Raw genomic sequence first — 17,542 nt, forward strand, 5'->3', positions numbered from 1 at the left:
CTTCGCGAACTCTACAGCCAACCACCATCTCCAAACCGACAAATGGAAAGCCGCCGAATTAAAGGTAACATATTGTCTCTTACGAGGAAACGTTTGGAGGGGGTCGTAGTGCGATCGCGACGTCAAGACCGAGTGGAAGGAGAAAACCCGTCTATGCATCACATCGTGCTCGACAGCCGCCGACGTCGACAGCAGCTGATGACGGACCTCGTATTGCCAGGTGGTAGGGTCGTAATGACTCAGGCGGCAGTTACAGAAGCCTTCGCAGATCACTATCGCCGGTTTTACGACGAGGTGAATACAGAGGACGAGGAAGCGGCCGATCACGACATACTGCAGCACGTGTCGCACACCCTCGACAATGCAGCAGCGGCGACGCTGTTAGGTGGGATTACACGAGACGACATCGAGGACGCGCTTAACAAGGGAGCACTCAACAAATCTCCCGGGCCAGACGGACTGCCGCTCGAGTTTTATCGTACTTTCCGCGATCTCATGATGCCCCGATGGATCATCATGTACCAAGAACTGATGACCCCCGGTTCTCACGTGCCACCTGCATTCGTGGAAGGTCTCCTTATACCAATCCACAAGCATTCCAGAGGTCGGACGGTCGAGGACCACAGGCCAATTACAATGCTCAACTCTGACTATAAAATCTTCGCCCGACTACTCGCCAGCCGCATAAAGAAGGTTCTGCCCCTACTCCTCTCAATGGAGCAAACGACACAGGGCGGAGTGACCAACATGCAAACGGCAACCAGTGAATGCAGGGATTTAATAGCCATCGCCACATCCTGTCGCCTTCGAGCTGCTCTGATCTCCATTGATTTCGACCACGCCTTCGACAGAGTTCACCACAAGTTCCTTCTGTCCGTTATGGCCCGCATGGGCTTCCCGCCTGACTTTCTCGACATCTTTCAGCGCCGTTTCCGTGGAGCTGCATCCCGTGTATTGGTGAATGGACGGATTGCGGGTCCCTTTCCGATCCGACGGTCAGTTCGCCAAGGATGCCCTCTCTCCATGATCCTTTACGCGATCGCACTCGAACCACTTGTCGGAGGGTTGAAAAACAGGCTCTCGGGCATGTCATTGAGGGATCACACCTTTCACTGCAGGATATATGCTGATGACCTTCTATTACTTGTCCGATCTGGTGACGAGGTACGCTCGGTTATACAATGGATCAATCGCTATGGTTTGGCAGCGGACAGCCTCATGAATGTGGCCAAGTCGGCAGCGATGCCCATTGGGAGAGGTCTACAGGAGGACGCTTTAGCCCCAATCCCACTAGTTAACAAGATCCAGTTCTTGGGCATAACATTTACACAGGATGTGCGCCGCACGGCTGCCATGAACTCTGCACGATTACTACAGGCAATACGCACAGAAGTTCGCCGGAACTTACTTCGACGGATGGACCTCCTACAGCGTGTGGAATACCTCAACCTTCACGTGGCAACTAAGATGATCCACATGGCCCAGGTCCTATCGATACCGACAGCGATGGCACACAGACTGCAAGCAGCGTTTGGATATTACCTTACCGCCGGACACCTATTCAAAGTCCGCTACGAAACACTCACCCTCCCTCCGCTTGATGGCGGACTGGGACTTATAAATGTACGAGCGAGGGCTACAGCATTATACTTGTGCACAATGATGAAATTGTGGACCCACAAAGATGCTTCCCTTACGGGTCGTCTGTTAGAGGAATTGCTGCCGGCGTTTCTTCTGCCACCTGTTACGGTTGCGCACATTACACCCTCACTCTCGCACCTCTCGGCGTTTATTCTTGAGTATAGTTACGTGCACCCAGACCTTCCCAACACTCGCCCTCCCAAGGCGAGAGACTTTTACAGACTGCTGCTAAGGTCCATCCCTCGCAATGTGATTGAGAGGAAGAGCCCTACGACCCTATGGCCTGCAGTGTGGAGAGCAGTCCAGAAGTCGTTCCTCCCCACGCGGGTACGAGCCGCGTGGTACCAGCTGGTGAACGGGAAGGTTGTAACACGACAAAGGCTGCACGCTATTGGGATGGCGGATTCCCCCCTTTGTCCACATTGCCACCTCGTGGATACTGACGAACACCGTTTAACATGTGGATCGGCGTTAGAGGTATGGCTGCTAGTGCAGAAGATCCTCGCCTGCTACCTACGTATCGCGCCTCGCACAATTGAGCCACGGCTCCTCCTTTGTACAGAGGATACTTCTCGTATTTCCCACCTGCGAAGACTCATGCTCTCACATGGTTTAAAGGCATGTCCATATACTACCTCTTTCGAGATGATGAGAAGATGGTGCTTGATTACTGGCAATTTCTCCAGGACAGTCATAGCAGACTTGAGTGTACACCCCGATACCGACAACTATTTGCCAACTATTTACGCAGTGTCTTCGATAACCCCCCTCACAGTTGGGGAGTACCGTGCAGAGGATGACCGCCTTCATGGGGCTCCACACGCTGCGATATGTTGTACCAATTTGGAACATGGAATCTGTACGCAGATGGGCCATGCACATGGAATGGCGTGCGGAATTTGGTTACATTTTTCTTTCTTTATTATCTATCACCACACTATTGGTTTCAAATTCTCTTTCATAGTTTAGAAGAAACTCTTGTTCCGTTGTTGCTACGGATGTACATTCTAACTTTGTTTGTCGTAACTGAAAGACGCCTTTTTCCATCTATATATAAAACAAAGGTCGGCAGAAGAAAAAAAAATAAAACAAAAAAATAAAAAAATTAAAATAAACTATAAAAAGTGAAAAAGAGCGCTAATGCGCTAAAAACAAAAAAAATGAAAGAAAAAAGTGGTCAGCGCAATAATAAAAAAAAGATGGTAAAAAAAAAAGATGGTAGAGCACTTCCCCGCGAAAGGCAAAGGTCCTGAGTTCGAGTCTCGGTCGGGCACACAGTTTTAATCTGCCAGGAAGTTTCATATCAACGCACACTCCGCTGCAGAGTGAAAATCTCATTCTGGAAATATCCCCCAGGCTGTGGCTAAGCCATGTCTCCACTATATCCTTTCTTTCAGGAGTGCTAGTTCTGCAAGATTCGCAGGAGAGCTTCTGCAAAGTTTGGAAGGTAGGAGACGAGATACTGGCAGAAGTAAAGCTGTGAGTAGCGGGCGTGAGTCGTGCTTCGGTAGCTCAGATGGTAGAGCACTTGCCCGCGAAAGGCAAAGGTCCCGAGTTCGAGTCTCGGTCGGGCACACAGTTTTAATCTGCCAGGAAGTTTTAGCATAACTGTCCGGCTACAGCCAAGGTCAGATTCCGTCTTGCAGAAATACACCTAAGCTCGAAGTACGCCTCTAGCACTCATCGCTGCATAAATCCTGAAAATGTATGATACCGAAGAACATCGGTGTCCAGTGACTGTTCCCAAAGTGTTGGTACAGTGTCTTACAGTAGCACCGAGGCAATGTAAAAGGTATTTTGTCAGCTTGAACAGGGAACCTCATGGAATAATTACTGCTGGGAAAGTAATCGATATATGTGAATCACTCAAGAAGTCTACCTGAAATTGTCGGGAAAACTGTTAACGATCCAAATGAAAAAAACTGAAAGAAAAAAAGTATCTCTTGCTAGCAATTCTGAAATATATCTTTGATGGGAATTTTAATTGAAATGGGTGTTTTACCAGGACAGCAATATTTGATTATTTTATTTGTGGTGAAATTTATTATGAAGAACTGTATAAAAAAGAGATTATGAATAAAGCAATAGTTTATGAACTATAAAAAATGATGGAAGAGAACACTTCGGCTATCCGAGCATGCTGTCCACCAATCCAGCTTCCAAACTTGCCGCACACTGCTTCATTATCACAGTTCTATCATACATATAACTATAATATTAAAAATGTTTCACTTGGATGATAAGGCCAGTAGGACAGGAAAACATGTAAGTGAGAAATTTTGGCCGCTGCTTAAAGTATTTGGAGAATTGAATGTAATATTCTCAACGTATTTCAGAAGTGAGCTCACAATATAATTGATGGAATGCTATGCATGTTCACAGTACTCCATTTAAAGTTTTCCTCAAAGACATGCCTGGAAAATATGGTATAATTGTTAGAATCTGAGTCGTGTAACTGAACAATACGGGGATAATTTAAAAAGTTTTGCACACTATAAGATAGAATTGAAAAAATAATAATTTATTTTACACAATACCTTTACATGCCTTCAACATAATCTCCGTACTTGCTTGTGACAGTTTCCCAAAGATTTGGCAACTTCTGCGTTTCGAATAGAGCATCTGCACTGTTGATCTGTGCTGGAACCTTCATTAATTGTACCAAACCGTTTACCACAGAACTGTTCCTTCAGTTTGGGAAACAAACCAAAGTCATCAGGCCTGTAGGGTGCGTGGTGGTTCAAAAAATGGCTCTGAGCACTATGGGACTTAACATCTTAGGTCATCAGTCCCCTAAAACTTAGAACTACTTAAACCTAACTAACCTAAAGACATCACACACATCCATGCCCGAGGCAGGATTCGAACCTGCGACCGTAGCAGTCCCGCGGTTCCGGACTGCAGCGCCTAGAACCGCACGGCCACCGCGGCCGGCCGTGGGTGGTGGTGGTGGGGGATGGGATGGGGGGAAGGATTTCAGATCCATATTTTTAAAGCGTTTCTCTCACTGGTAGGGCAATATGCGGTCTTGCATTATCGTGCAAAATGACACCAGCTGCAAGCATGTCAGGTCTCCTTTGACGAATTTTCGGACGCAAAACGGTTTGCAGAAACACCTTGTAGTACGCACTTGTTACGGCCGTCACCTCGTGCTCTCCATTCCTGCAATACTCAAGTTTCAGCTTTGATTAAGGCGGCCGCTTCTTTCCTGGCGTGGAGAGTCACAGCTTTTGCATTGTGAGGATGAGACTTCAGTTCTGGCTCAACATCAAGTATCATCGTTTCATGTAGTGGAACAACCCTTTTCAGAAACCATTCGGAACGCATCTGGCAGCAACTATTTTCATCTTTAACTTTTTCAGTTATGAGTCTGTAAAATGAACTGACAGCCATTGTGGCCTCATATGAAATTTCCTCACATGATTTTGGTCGATCCTTTCACAAAATGTGTAGTGTGTTGCAGTTGATGGCCTTCCACTTCTCGGATTGTCCTCAGTGCTCATCCGACCTCCATGGAAGCGAGCAGAGCACCGTGACGCCGTGCTACGATCCGCTAACTGTCCTTACACACCTCCCTGGAAGCGTCGTAAGCTTCCGTTGGGTTCTTTTCATGCAGGGTTTCGATTCTGAACTAGGAACGCTGGTCACTACGTGTAATCCTACTTCCTTTTAAAACTGAGCTACTCACGACACAGACATGTGAACCAGAAACACCGACCAGCAAATACAATCGTCACGACTAAAGTCTTACTCACAACCAGCCTGAATTTGAACTTGACCACGACACCGTAATGGTCGCATATGTGAGTGTGCACAATTTTTGAAATGGCCCTGGCACACATTAAAAATTGAAGTGTGTTGTGGAAAAAGTAGACGAACATGTGAACCAGGTTACTTTGAGATTGTGAAGAGACTATGGAGCCAATGAAGAATGCTGGCTACAAACATCATAACGGACCGCTTCTACACTTCTGTGGAACTGACGGTATGCAGATTGCAAACTTACCTCGTTTTGGACACTCAAACACAATAGAGAACACATGTCCCAAGACAATAGTAGATCCACCCATTAAGAAGCTTCCTGTAATACACTCCTGGAAATGGAAAACAGAACACATTGACACCGGTGTGTCAGACCCACCATACTTGCTCCGGACACTGCGAGAGGGCTGTACAAGCAATGATCACACGCACGGCACAGCGGACACACCAGGAACCGCGGTGTTCGCCGTCGAATGGCGCTAGCTGCGCAGCATTTGTGCACCGCCGCCGTCAGTGTCAGCCAGTTTGCCGTGGCATACGGAGCTCCATCGCAGTCTTTAACACTGGTAGCATGCCGCGACAGCGTGGACGTGAACCGTATGTGCAGTTGACGGACTTTGAGCGACGGCGTATAGTGGGCATGCGGGAGGCCGGGTGGACGTACCGCCGAATTGCTCAACACGTGGGGCGTGAGGTCTCCACAGTACATCGATGTTGTCGCCAGTGGTCGGCGGAAGGTGCACGTGCCCGTCGACCTGGGACCGGACCGCAGCGACGCACGGATGCACGCCAAGACCGTAGGATCCTACGCAGTGCCGTAGGGGACCGCACCGCCACTTCCCAGCAAATTAGGGACACTGTTGCTCCTGGGGTATCGGCGAGGACCATTCGCAACCGTCTCCATGAAGCTGGGCTACGGTCCCGCACACCGTTAGGCCGTGTTCCGCTCACGCCCCAACATCGTGCAGCCCGCCTCCAGTGGTGTCGCGACAGGCGTGAATGGAGGGACGAATGGAGACGTGTCGTCTTCAGCGATGAGAGTCGCTTCTGCCTTGGTGCCAATGATGGTCGTATGCGTGTTTGGCGCCGTGCAGGTGAGCGCCACAATCAGGACTGCATACGACCAAGGCACACAGGGCCAACACCCGGCATCATGGTGTGGGGAGCGATCTGCTACACTGGCCGTACACCACTGGTGATCGTCGAGGGGACACTGAATAGTGCACGGTACATCCAAACCGTCATCGAACCCATCGTTCTACCATTCCTAGACCGGCAAGGGAACTTGCTGTTCCAACAGGACAATGCACGTCCGCATGTATCCCGTGCCACCCAACGTGCTCTAGAAGGTGTAAGTCAACTACCCTGGCCAGCAAGATCTCCGGATCTGTCCCCCATTGAGCATGTTTGGGACTGGATGAAGCATCGTCTCACGCGGTCTGCACGTCCAGCACGAACGCTGGTCCAACTGAGGCGCCAGGTGGAAATGGCATGGCAAGCCGTTCCACAGGACTACATCCAGCATCTCTACGATCGTCTCCATGGGAGAATAGCAGCCTGCATTGCTGCGAAAGGTGGATATACACTGTACTAGTGCCGACATTGTGCATGCTCTGTTGCCTGTGTCTATGTGCCTGTGGTTCTGTCAGTGTGATCATGTGATGTATCTGACCCCAGGAATGTGTCAATAAAGTTTCCCCTTCCAGGGACAATGAATTCACGGTGTTCTTATTTCAATTTCCAGGAGTGTAGTTGTCTCGTACATCATAAAGGAAAAACCGAATAATTATCTGTTGATGTTGTCTACATAACATTGTGATGCAGGAGTATAATTTGATGAACAAGAAAAGAAAACCTAAATAAACCTATATTCTAATTCCAGTAACGGAGGAGCGGATGCCACAGACCGAATGGCTAGGACATTGCAAAAAGAGGTACGAGGAGATGTTGTCAATGTACTGTACTGCAGCTCACTTGATACACATAATCAATAAACTCAAATGCACCGTTCAAGATTGATATGCCAAAGTAGAATAGAGGAAATGAAACGCCATTGTATCTGCATGAATTAAGCCTTGAACGTTTGCAGTCATATGTAGATGAGCGATCTCAGGGCTTGGAAGGACTCCAGTTACCTATAATTTATGCTATGGAAGACGTTCTTCGACAGAAACTAAAAATAACCAAAACTACTCCAAATGAAGACCCAAGTAGGAAAGCAAGATACTACACATCCTTGATGAAAACAGCTAACCAGAGAGCTAGACATAACATCACAACAACCAAATTAAAGCTTGCTGGAAGCAGTGCTCGCCGTCTGTATAAGAGTCACTCAGGTTCAGTGACTTTCTGTGCATGTCTTCTGTATATGAAGGAATACTTCTCGTCTTGAAGAGTTTGTCTTGAAAGTTTTCGATACACTGTAACCTATTTTGATGAAAGTGTTTGTTTCACGTTTTGAAGCTTTTTGTCAAGGACAAAAAATTTTGGACAGCCTGTATATTCAAGTACTGACTGGATGTTTTATTTAAACTTTCACTAGCCAAGATTTTAGCACTATCGCTTGTTATATTTCATCAGAGAAAAAGAGTATATTATAAATTTCTGAGTACCTTGTATACTCTAAACGCTACATTTTTAGTCACAATGTAACTGAGCACTTTTAAACTGATCTCGCACTGGAAACACAATCCCGTAAAATAAATAAATATTTCAAGATTTATAATCTGCTGTATCACAGGAAACTTTTGCTCTTGGTTGGTGTTCCATGTAACCTAAATTGAGATGGTGTTCCTAGGATTAATCAGAAATCTATTAGCATTATCTAAGCTCTGAAATTACTTTTCCAAAGGCAATAGCGGCCTTTGCACTGTGTTGATTTCTGTTTACAAAAAATTTATGTTGTTTTTCTCCAATGTGTTAAGCTATTCTCTCCATGGCAATGACAGACCAATCTAGTGACAGCTTTCAGATCGATGACAATACAGCCTATTGGCTGCTGATCGTCGCCTGTACCCGCCACCGCATCAAGAGAGGCCCGCAGCGCGCTCAGCGTGACGTCACCAAGAGCTGACACGTCCTGCAGTCTCAAACGGTTTTGCAGAATATATTTGGTAGAAAAACTTGATTTCTACTTTTCTTGTAGCTCTTTATATGTCACCTTCTTGGAGAAGTTCCCATCATTTCGGTAATGGTCGTACTGACTGTGATATTTCCTGTATAAATAACACATTGAAAAATTTGCAATGAAAAACAGGGGTCGCTGTAGTTTTGCGTACATTACACCATATGTTGCTATGAATGAAATTCAGCTGACATACTGAATTTTTCTGTAGAGTTGGGAGGAGGTCTCTGTCTGCATTCTCGAAAAAATGGGTTTTAAGTAGCACGTTCACTTCCGATCGACGAGCGCGTGGATTCATAACATCCCCCATATCTCGTAAACTGCTCAATATATGGAAACGAGCTTTTGGCCAATATAGCACACAAAGAGGAGAGTGTTTTCAATATGGTTAACAATATGTCTGCGTAAGCAGAAGAAACTAACGACCAAAGTCCAAAAACAATTTATTGGACTGTTCAATTAACCAAAACAAATTCTCCAAGTATAACACCAACACACAACAGTGATCCGTCTTCGAATCACAACTACATACAAGAAAAATATAGAAAACAACTGAAATAATTTCCTACTAGTCTCTGCCAGAGACTTCTCCGATATACCGAGCCTAATCCAGAGATCAGCGAGTAGATACAAGCCGGGCTCCCGGGGCGGCAGCTATCCACGTCTGCTGGCGGTCGATGAACTGCCGATGTGCGTCCGAGCGCCGGCCTTTATAGCGCTTCTGTGGATGAGTACCTCGGAACTATTTTCAATCACGTGTTTTGACGTGTGAAAATAGTTCCGGGATCTGCAGCGACCTCTTCCTTATGTTTATGTGGGCCAGTAGTGGCCTCTGGTGGCCGCTGGTGCCTTTGCTGTGTTGTTGTTGTTGTTGTTGTTGTTGTGGCCGTTCATCAATATTGACTGTCGGTTGTGTAGTGCTTCGGTGTGCCTGCGAAGCAGGCAACCTGCGGCTGCAGGCTGTCAGTTTGGTTGCTGATACTATAGGCGCCGTGATGTCTGGTGGAGAAGACCACAGCAGTTAACGTATGGAACTTGATCTATGGTGATATATAGCATAAACTGCAGCTTTTCTTTTATTTTTTTCAAGCTAGTACTGTAATTTTTTAAGAGTCATGGACGGCTAGAGAAAACAGAATTTGATAGTACGAAAAACATGAAATTTCTTCTCTATGTTACTGTAAAGTGAGGGTTACCAAATGATTTCCGTTGTACGCTTCAGTTTTCTTTAACACATGGGAAATTACTGAAAATAGTGTACCATCTTTCTGTTCCCATCCCTGTACAGAGGGAGGGAGTAGATCTTCTTGCTACAAATATTTCTTAAGTCGTCAGTGAATGTTTTGGAAGCCGTCAGTTTTTTTAAAGCTTCAGAGATACGAAAGTGTTTTACTGGGTCAGTTCTAGTCTGCAGCAAAAGATCAGAACTGTTCTGTTAGAAATAACTTATTTGATGCCTGTTTATTTGTGATTAATAAGATTATGTAAACAAGGTACTCATTATTTTATGAACTGCTTGAGACAATTCGTTTAGGTTAAAATATATTAGAAATATATACAATTTATTTTTAACACATCAAAAGGTAGGGAGAAGACGTTCACCACTTCGCTCTGAATAGGTTTAGGAACGAAAAGACAATGCACTATTTGCTGTCAATTATTGGCATGTTTCTCAGACGAAGAACAGGTAAAAATCTTTTGTTAAGTTTCCGTCGCAGCTGTTGACTATTAAAAATCCGATGGGGTACACCTCCTCCCAAGTCTAAGGAAAAATTCAGTATGTTAGCTAAATTTCATTTCCAGCAACAAATGGTGTAATATGCACCAAACGCAAAACCCCTATTATTCACTGCAACGTTTCTCGATTTGTTATTTATATAGGAAACATCACAGTAACTATGATCGTTGAAGAAATGACGCGCGTTTCACTATAAAGCTGATACAAAATGCTGAAAGTAACCTGGAAATCAAATTTTTGTGCCAAATGGATTCGGTTTGAGAAAGACTGCAGTGCGTGCGCCTCCATTCTGTGAGCGCGGCGCCCATTAAGGCTGGCTCACTCTGCATGAGGTGGTGGTGTAGTGCGGCAATTTGAAGTCGGTTAGCAGTTAACTTCTTTCCCGACGTAAAAGCCCGTCATTGTCGATGGAAGAAAGAAAAAGAAACTTCTTTTGTAGTTGTTCTTAGCAGCTGATACTCAGATTAATAAAGCTGTTCGAATTGATTTAAAAAATGGACTTAACTATTGTCTAGTAGTTGCAAAAGCTGCAAATACAGTCGACAGCACACTCAGGTATCAGTGGAGCAAACCTGTGGTAGAATCAGTAACGTAAGCCAAATTCATTATAAAGTGTGATCTAGCCAACTACGCCAGAATATAGGCTCCACATTGTGAGGTCACACTGTTTCACTACATCACTCCTCCCTGTTGGTGGAATACACTGGAAGTAAATTTGAGCTATACCTATTTATTTTTGTAACCACTAGATTGTCATATTGCCACTAAAATTGTTGGTTAGACTCATCCAACAAGCTGATTTCCATTCTGATTTAACAACACGATAATATTACTAGTAAAAAAATGGTTACTGTTTATGAATTAATTTTCCGTTAAAACAGGTAAGCAAAAAATGACAGACATTGTATATTATTGGCTAGATAGGCCTTTCAGTGGTCAAAACAGTACAGTTGAGAGAGGATGATGTAGGTGGGTACTAAACGCTTGAAATTCGTGGGTTACAACATTGCAAATCTCAGGTGTAATAATACCCCGGTCTACGTTCACTGTGTTATGAATGTTGTATTACACATTACTTCCTTTTGTCTGAGATACCATAAAACGCTACATTAGGTAGCACTTATCCACCCAGAATAGCCAACCACACTTATTACGGTAATAACGCTTTAGTATAGAAAGATAATACTATGCTGAAACAACATATTTAGCAAAAAATGGCTCTTAGCACTATGGTACTTAACTTCTGAGGCCGTCAGTCCCCTAGAACTTAGAACTACTTAAACATAACTAACATAAGGACATCACACACATCCATGCCCGAGGCAGGGTTCGAACCAGCGACCGTAGTGGTCGCGCGGATCCAGACTGTAGCGCCTAGAACCGCTCGGCCACTTCGGCCGGCCATATTTAGCACATACACTTTTCATGCTTGAATTATTACTTAAATGTTTACAGTAACAGTTACGCCGTGATAGCGAGCGCCTTCGTACATGGTACAGCGACTGGCTTCGTCCCAAAAGTCGATTACAATCGTCTACAGCTGTCTGGCGTGAAAAGGACTGTTGTGATGGTTGACATCTTACGACGCAATGGTCGCGGAACAAACGTCTTATCTCTCTTTAGCAGCGTACAATGTGTCCAGGGCGTGTTGTTCTCTATCCCCCAAATGTCTGCTTTATCCTCAGGGCTTTGTACTTGGAGCTGCAGTTGGTGCTATCTGCGTTGGTCGCATGCAGGCTTGTCGGTCGACGGTTGCGGCATAAGTTCTACCTTGCCGAGGCCGTTTCGCATTGCACGTTGGACTAGTGGCGGAGACTGATCCCAACAATCAGTGCATCTCCTCTTCGAAATTCTCTATTGCGTCTTGACGTATGGGGTCTGCCTTCTCCTTTGTAGTCGGCCCGACATTTCTGGTGGGCAGACAGACGCCCTGCTCCATGGCGTACGAGATAAGCGAGGTTGTGCTTGACTTCCACAAGTGCCATAGGGACCACATTCGGCAGTCGGTCGTAACTCTTTCATTCCATTCTTTTTCTGTTCATTTCCTCGATTTGATGACACCACTTCGTCAATTCCTCTGTTGGTGTACATCCTTTACTAGAATAGTTTGGTACATGCCTTCCGCGAGCCCGTGTGAGGTTTTGTTGACCTCTGTCATATTCGGATTGACGATGTGGCAACAGTGGCAAAACATTTGAAGTACAACTCTGTTGTTTCAACCATGACGCTGGGCGCTGTTGTTCAATTGTTATTCCGTTAAGCGGTCTTGCTACTGATTATCATTTCTCTTCAGTTTTCTTCAGTTTGGCCAGGAATTTCTGTCAGTTATTGAGTTTTCTTCGTTGTTCTCAAATTACTGCTGGCTTGTGCCGTCCAAGTAAAAGTAAACGAGCACATTTGACAAACACATTATGTCATCTCATCTGTTGTTTCTGGCAACTGGGTCGAATCCTTTGTGACATTTCTGCAGAAAACATTGATGAATGGCTGACATGCGGCTAACTTACTCCTGTTTCGGAATCCATCTGTCACCTGAATACACAGACCTTAGAATGATGTACTGCTTGGATTCTAGTTCCTGTCCATGTAGGCGACGGCTTTTACGTTGCCTAATGGATGCAACAATGATGCAAAAATTTTGAAGTAGACGTCGTTTCCATCAAACAACGTTGCGTCATAACCTCTAGCAGGTCCAAACCTGAAGGCAGGTTCGTAAATACAGTACAACACTTCGAAGAGAAAGCGTATTTATTGCTGACACCAAGGTGCAGCAGCCAGATCACAGCTGAGCTCTTGACGGAGAATGTGCAAAATATCGAAAATTCCAGAATGTCGGTAATTTTACAGACATCGAATATTTCAGAATGTTGAAATATTACATGCGTTAGAGCCTTCCAGTAATAATAAATACCATCCAACTGGGTGATGTTATCTGATTTTCGTCATTAAACTTAAATATTTCTCAAATCATTGAAATTATTGGTTTTTGTTTCAGAGCGTGGGTATTGAGCTGTAGTAACAAAATTTTTGGTGTTTATTACATTTTGCTCTAACAGACCATAAAATGTAAAAAAAACTTCTGTTGGTCATCTTTGGAATGAAGTTGTCTGATTGTCTGTTATGTGATGATTGTGGATAGTTTATGACTCTAGGGTGACTTTAACTGTTCTGCTGAAACTTTATCAGTAATTGAAAAATAAATCTCATATGATAATATTTTAATATTAATTTCAAAGTAAAGTAAGAAGAAAATTTAAAGACAAATTGTGATCACATATTTTCTTTATGAAATTCTGAAGAAACACACACTCTTCTTCTTTAGCACTGGCTGACCACTTTGTGCTTTGCCATGAAAACCATGAATCCTTTTCATTAGGGGTTCCTTTGGAACTTTTATACTCTCAGCTAGCCTTGTAATCACTTATTTTTCTATTTCATATTTCTGTGAGCCCAATTCTGAAACCTTCATGTTATATTCCTTCAATTCACCTGATTTAGTTTTTCACACACATGGCACTTTCGTACTGAAAACTCTACGTTATCAGCTTTCTTGATGTAACTGCGACCTAGGCCTACATGAGAAATAATGAGTTAGTATATAGACACTTGTAGTAATAACTGCCTCGCTCCATCACTAAACTGTTATAGAAAATTGTTGCTGGATCCACCATGGAACACTGTTGCTACGTTCTTTGGATTACATTCTTGCCCTATTCGTGACTGTTAGCTTCTAAAAGATGCAGATGGTCAACTTCACTCCGATTCCACCAAGAAATTGCAAAGTTTTATTTACGTATTTAAAAGTATAAATTTATTATTACGTGCCATTATGGAAGACCAAAAGCACGACATACATAAGACCTAGCTACATGAATTTTTTTATGCCAGTTTCATGAATAGAAGGTTTTGCTCACTTAAAAAGTTAAAAAACGAGTCCTTCGGAAAAACGACTAATATGCAGATAAAGGTTCAGTTGTACTTGCGACCAATTAAGGACTGCCGAATAGTGCATGAAATAACTAAAATAAAATAGTTTTCATCATCAACAAAATGTTTTATGAAGTCTTCTGTTAACTTACCCCATCCCCATTTGGCAGTACTAAATAAAAAGTAAATCCTTGAGGCCGAATTTTAACTGGCGATCCGCAACACCCCAGTCAGCGATGTTAACTGCTATCCCACACTCCTTCTTTTGGCAATGTTACAGAAACTGAGTTTCATTTCTTCGATGCCGTGAGTAACGCTTTTCCTTCTTCAGTACACATTAACCATGATGATTATTATAATTTCAGGTCTCTCGAGACGTCTTTTCTGGTCTGTTACAATTGGAAACTCTTGTTCTATCAAGAAACCAGCTGAAAATATTTCCTACAGATGTCTTCGTGGACAACGCACGTCTCAAGAACCTAGTCCTGTCTGGGAATCCAATCACACTTCCAGTATCTGGGACGTTCCTTCGAAGCGAGTTTCTGCAGTACTTGGACATCTCCAGCTGCAGCCTGTCCAAGCTTCAGCCAGAAGTCTTCTCAGGTCTTGCCCAACTCCAGGAGCTGCACCTCGGGAACAACAACCTTGTCGCGTATCCAGGCGATGCCTTAAGGCCCCTCTCTAACCTGCATACCGTTTACCACGACTTATTCATCGCAGGCGGCAGCTCACGTTCTTACACGCGACATTTTATCTATATTAGCTGCATGGCTGCCACTATTGTCATCTTGTTGTTCGTCTCATACAAAGCTGTCGCACTGTTGATTATGAACTCCTGGTGCAGGACATGCATGCCGCGGTTTGATGATGTGTACTTTCAGCTGGGCAGCGGTAAACCGCTGGCCCTATCCAACAGACTGGATGAAGTGAGGCAGCCACCTTTGCTTAACATTAACCGCAGACAGCAGCGGAGACTTCCTGCACCCCCTTCTGGATCCTGGACTCCCACAGACAGCCCACAGTTCCACTCCCTATTATCAAACCAACCTCTTTATGAGACCATATCTCCTCCTTAGCAGAGAGCTCCCACTGTCAGAGGATTAACATTGTGAAAAATATATATCAGATTAATACCTTACACCACTTAGTTTGTAATTAAAAGTATAAGTATTGCTAAACATAAGAAGTATTTGTATTATAGCATTTACTTACTTTCTTAAGAAACACTCAAGAGGTTTTACAAGAACCATATAATAGCATTATAAGTAAGATCAATTTCATACAGAAGGTTCAATACTGTCTTTAGGTAGACTGATAAGAAATTAAAAATTTAATCTTTTAACAAGTGAATCATTAACTGAATTGCAAGATGTAATTAAAGTTAAAAGAACTTGTATTAATGTGAATAATAAAGATCGAAGCTGTCTTCTTTAGCCTCAAAATCAACATTATTTGCTGAACATGTAAGAAAGGTTCTCAAGGAGTTAGTAAACACAGAAGTTTAGGATTATATGAAAAGATAAAAACATTTGAATATCCAATTAAAATTGATGAAATCGGAAAAATTGATTCAAACATTGGGATATCAATTAATGTACTTCCTTAATAATACCTATGTGCAGCAATAAGTATAAATGTATCATTCATTATGTGATACTTTATAGTGAGTTATAGTTCACATTGCTCTTGGATTAAAGTTCACTGAGAAATTAAAGAATGTGTGTGATATACCTTTACCTGTAAGAATCATTTATCTTACAATACTAATGAAAATATTAGATAAACATGTAGAAGACTGTGCAAATTATAAATCAGTTGTGTTTTAAATATCGAGAGAGGAAGAAAGAACAAAATTTCAAAATGAATTCTTACTTAAGGCCATTTTAAGTTACAAATTTAGATTAACTCGTAAAATGCAATGGTACTGAATTCATATTTAGTCAAAAAATGTTTAAAACTATTATTTTCATAAATATGGCAAGTAGCATGTGTGTTATATATTTTTAGTTAAGCTGATATGTATTTCGGTCTTTCACTCATGTTCAGTTGACATAATATATACTTGAGTCTTGAGTCAGTAAATAGTTACGACATTTACAAAAAATTCCATGCTGCAGCTGATCTGTTGCAATTCCTATTTTCACATTTATGAATGTATCACAAACACTTGTTTACTTCTGTTTTGCACAAAAACAGCTCTGTATCCATCATGCTGCCATCTGACATCTTTGTTTACATCTGAAAAATACATCTATACTCAGAGGTTGTATATCGTTATTAACTATGTGCATTAGTGGTTGTTTACTTAGATTAAATGAAATAATACAAAAAAACAGTTTAGTGCATTTTATATAGAGGAATAAGTATTACATTTTTTTCATTCAACTCACAGTTGAAATGACATTTTTAAACGATAAAGACAGAATAGTAAACTTACATTATGTAGTAATATTTTATATGTTGGATACGCTCACACTGATTTGTGCTTGCTCATAGCTGTACTTAGTGTGTGGCTGTATGAGCAATTTATGGAATTTCCTCAGAAAAATTCTGTTTGGTAGCTTATTTCATCATTTAGAATGTCATTTTGGGATGCACAATTGTAAGCATGAATTTCGGTTTCTTCAAGTATGTTCAGTTTTTTTCCTCTGTTGACCACCTGGAGTATTTGTAAGTTGCGAGCTATGTCTTCCACTTGATGTTATCTTGAGCTACATGCAGGGCAAATGTGACTTTGCTTAAGTTTGTTAAATAAAAAGCAATCGTATGTTCTCAAAGTCGGATGTTGATATTTCATCCTTGTTGGCCAATGTATATTTTTGAATATGTGTTGCAGTTACAGTTTTTAAATTTGTGGTTGGTTAAGTGGGAATTTATTTCACTGTTTAGCTTATCTGGTAGTTCTGGGTGATAGCCACAACTGTAAGCAACTACTGCAATGGTGTTTAGTTTATCACGTTGGTCATCTGCTTCTAATGGGAAATTGCTTTGTGTGAGGCCATTTTGTGCTTGTCTGGGGGTATGAGGTGTTATTGATTGTGAGATTTGTCTATATTTAGTTTCTTGTATACTTGAAAGGTATGGATGCTGTTGGGGCTAATTATAGAGAGATCCAGAAAACTTAAATCTTTGACTGTATGATTTTCAACAGTGAGATGAAATTCTAATGTATGTCATTCGTTTCCTTATTGAGTTCTTCAATTTCTTCTGTTGTACCATCAAATAAGATCACCATATGGTCAATATGTCTTTTATAATATACTTTTTTGTTAACTATCTTGTGTGTTTTTTTAAAGAATTTACACTCTAAGTTGATGATGAAAATATCAACGTGCAAATTGGCAAAGCAG

At 42.6% G+C, this 17,542-nt stretch overlaps 1 protein-coding gene across 2 annotated transcripts in view; it reads left to right on the forward strand.

Moving 5' to 3' along the window:
* Window positions 1-15,909, forward strand: part of LOC126094429 (protein slit-like) — a 141,617-nt gene extending 125,708 nt beyond the window's left edge. The window contains exon 3 of one of the 2 annotated variants that reach the window (XM_049908797.1): window positions 14,558-15,909. In XM_049908797.1, coding sequence (XP_049764754.1) covers window positions 14,558-15,268 — 711 coding nt within the window. In that variant the 3' untranslated portion in view covers window positions 15,269-15,909. The remainder of the gene's footprint in view (window positions 1-14,557) is intronic. The other variant, XM_049908798.1, reaches the window with a different exon arrangement.
* The last annotated feature ends 1,633 nt before the right edge of the window (window positions 15,910-17,542 follow it).

The sequence above is a fragment of the Schistocerca cancellata genome, chromosome 8 (assembly GCF_023864275.1).
Source record: "Schistocerca cancellata isolate TAMUIC-IGC-003103 chromosome 8, iqSchCanc2.1, whole genome shotgun sequence".
Taxonomy (NCBI): domain Eukaryota; kingdom Metazoa; phylum Arthropoda; class Insecta; order Orthoptera; family Acrididae; genus Schistocerca; species Schistocerca cancellata.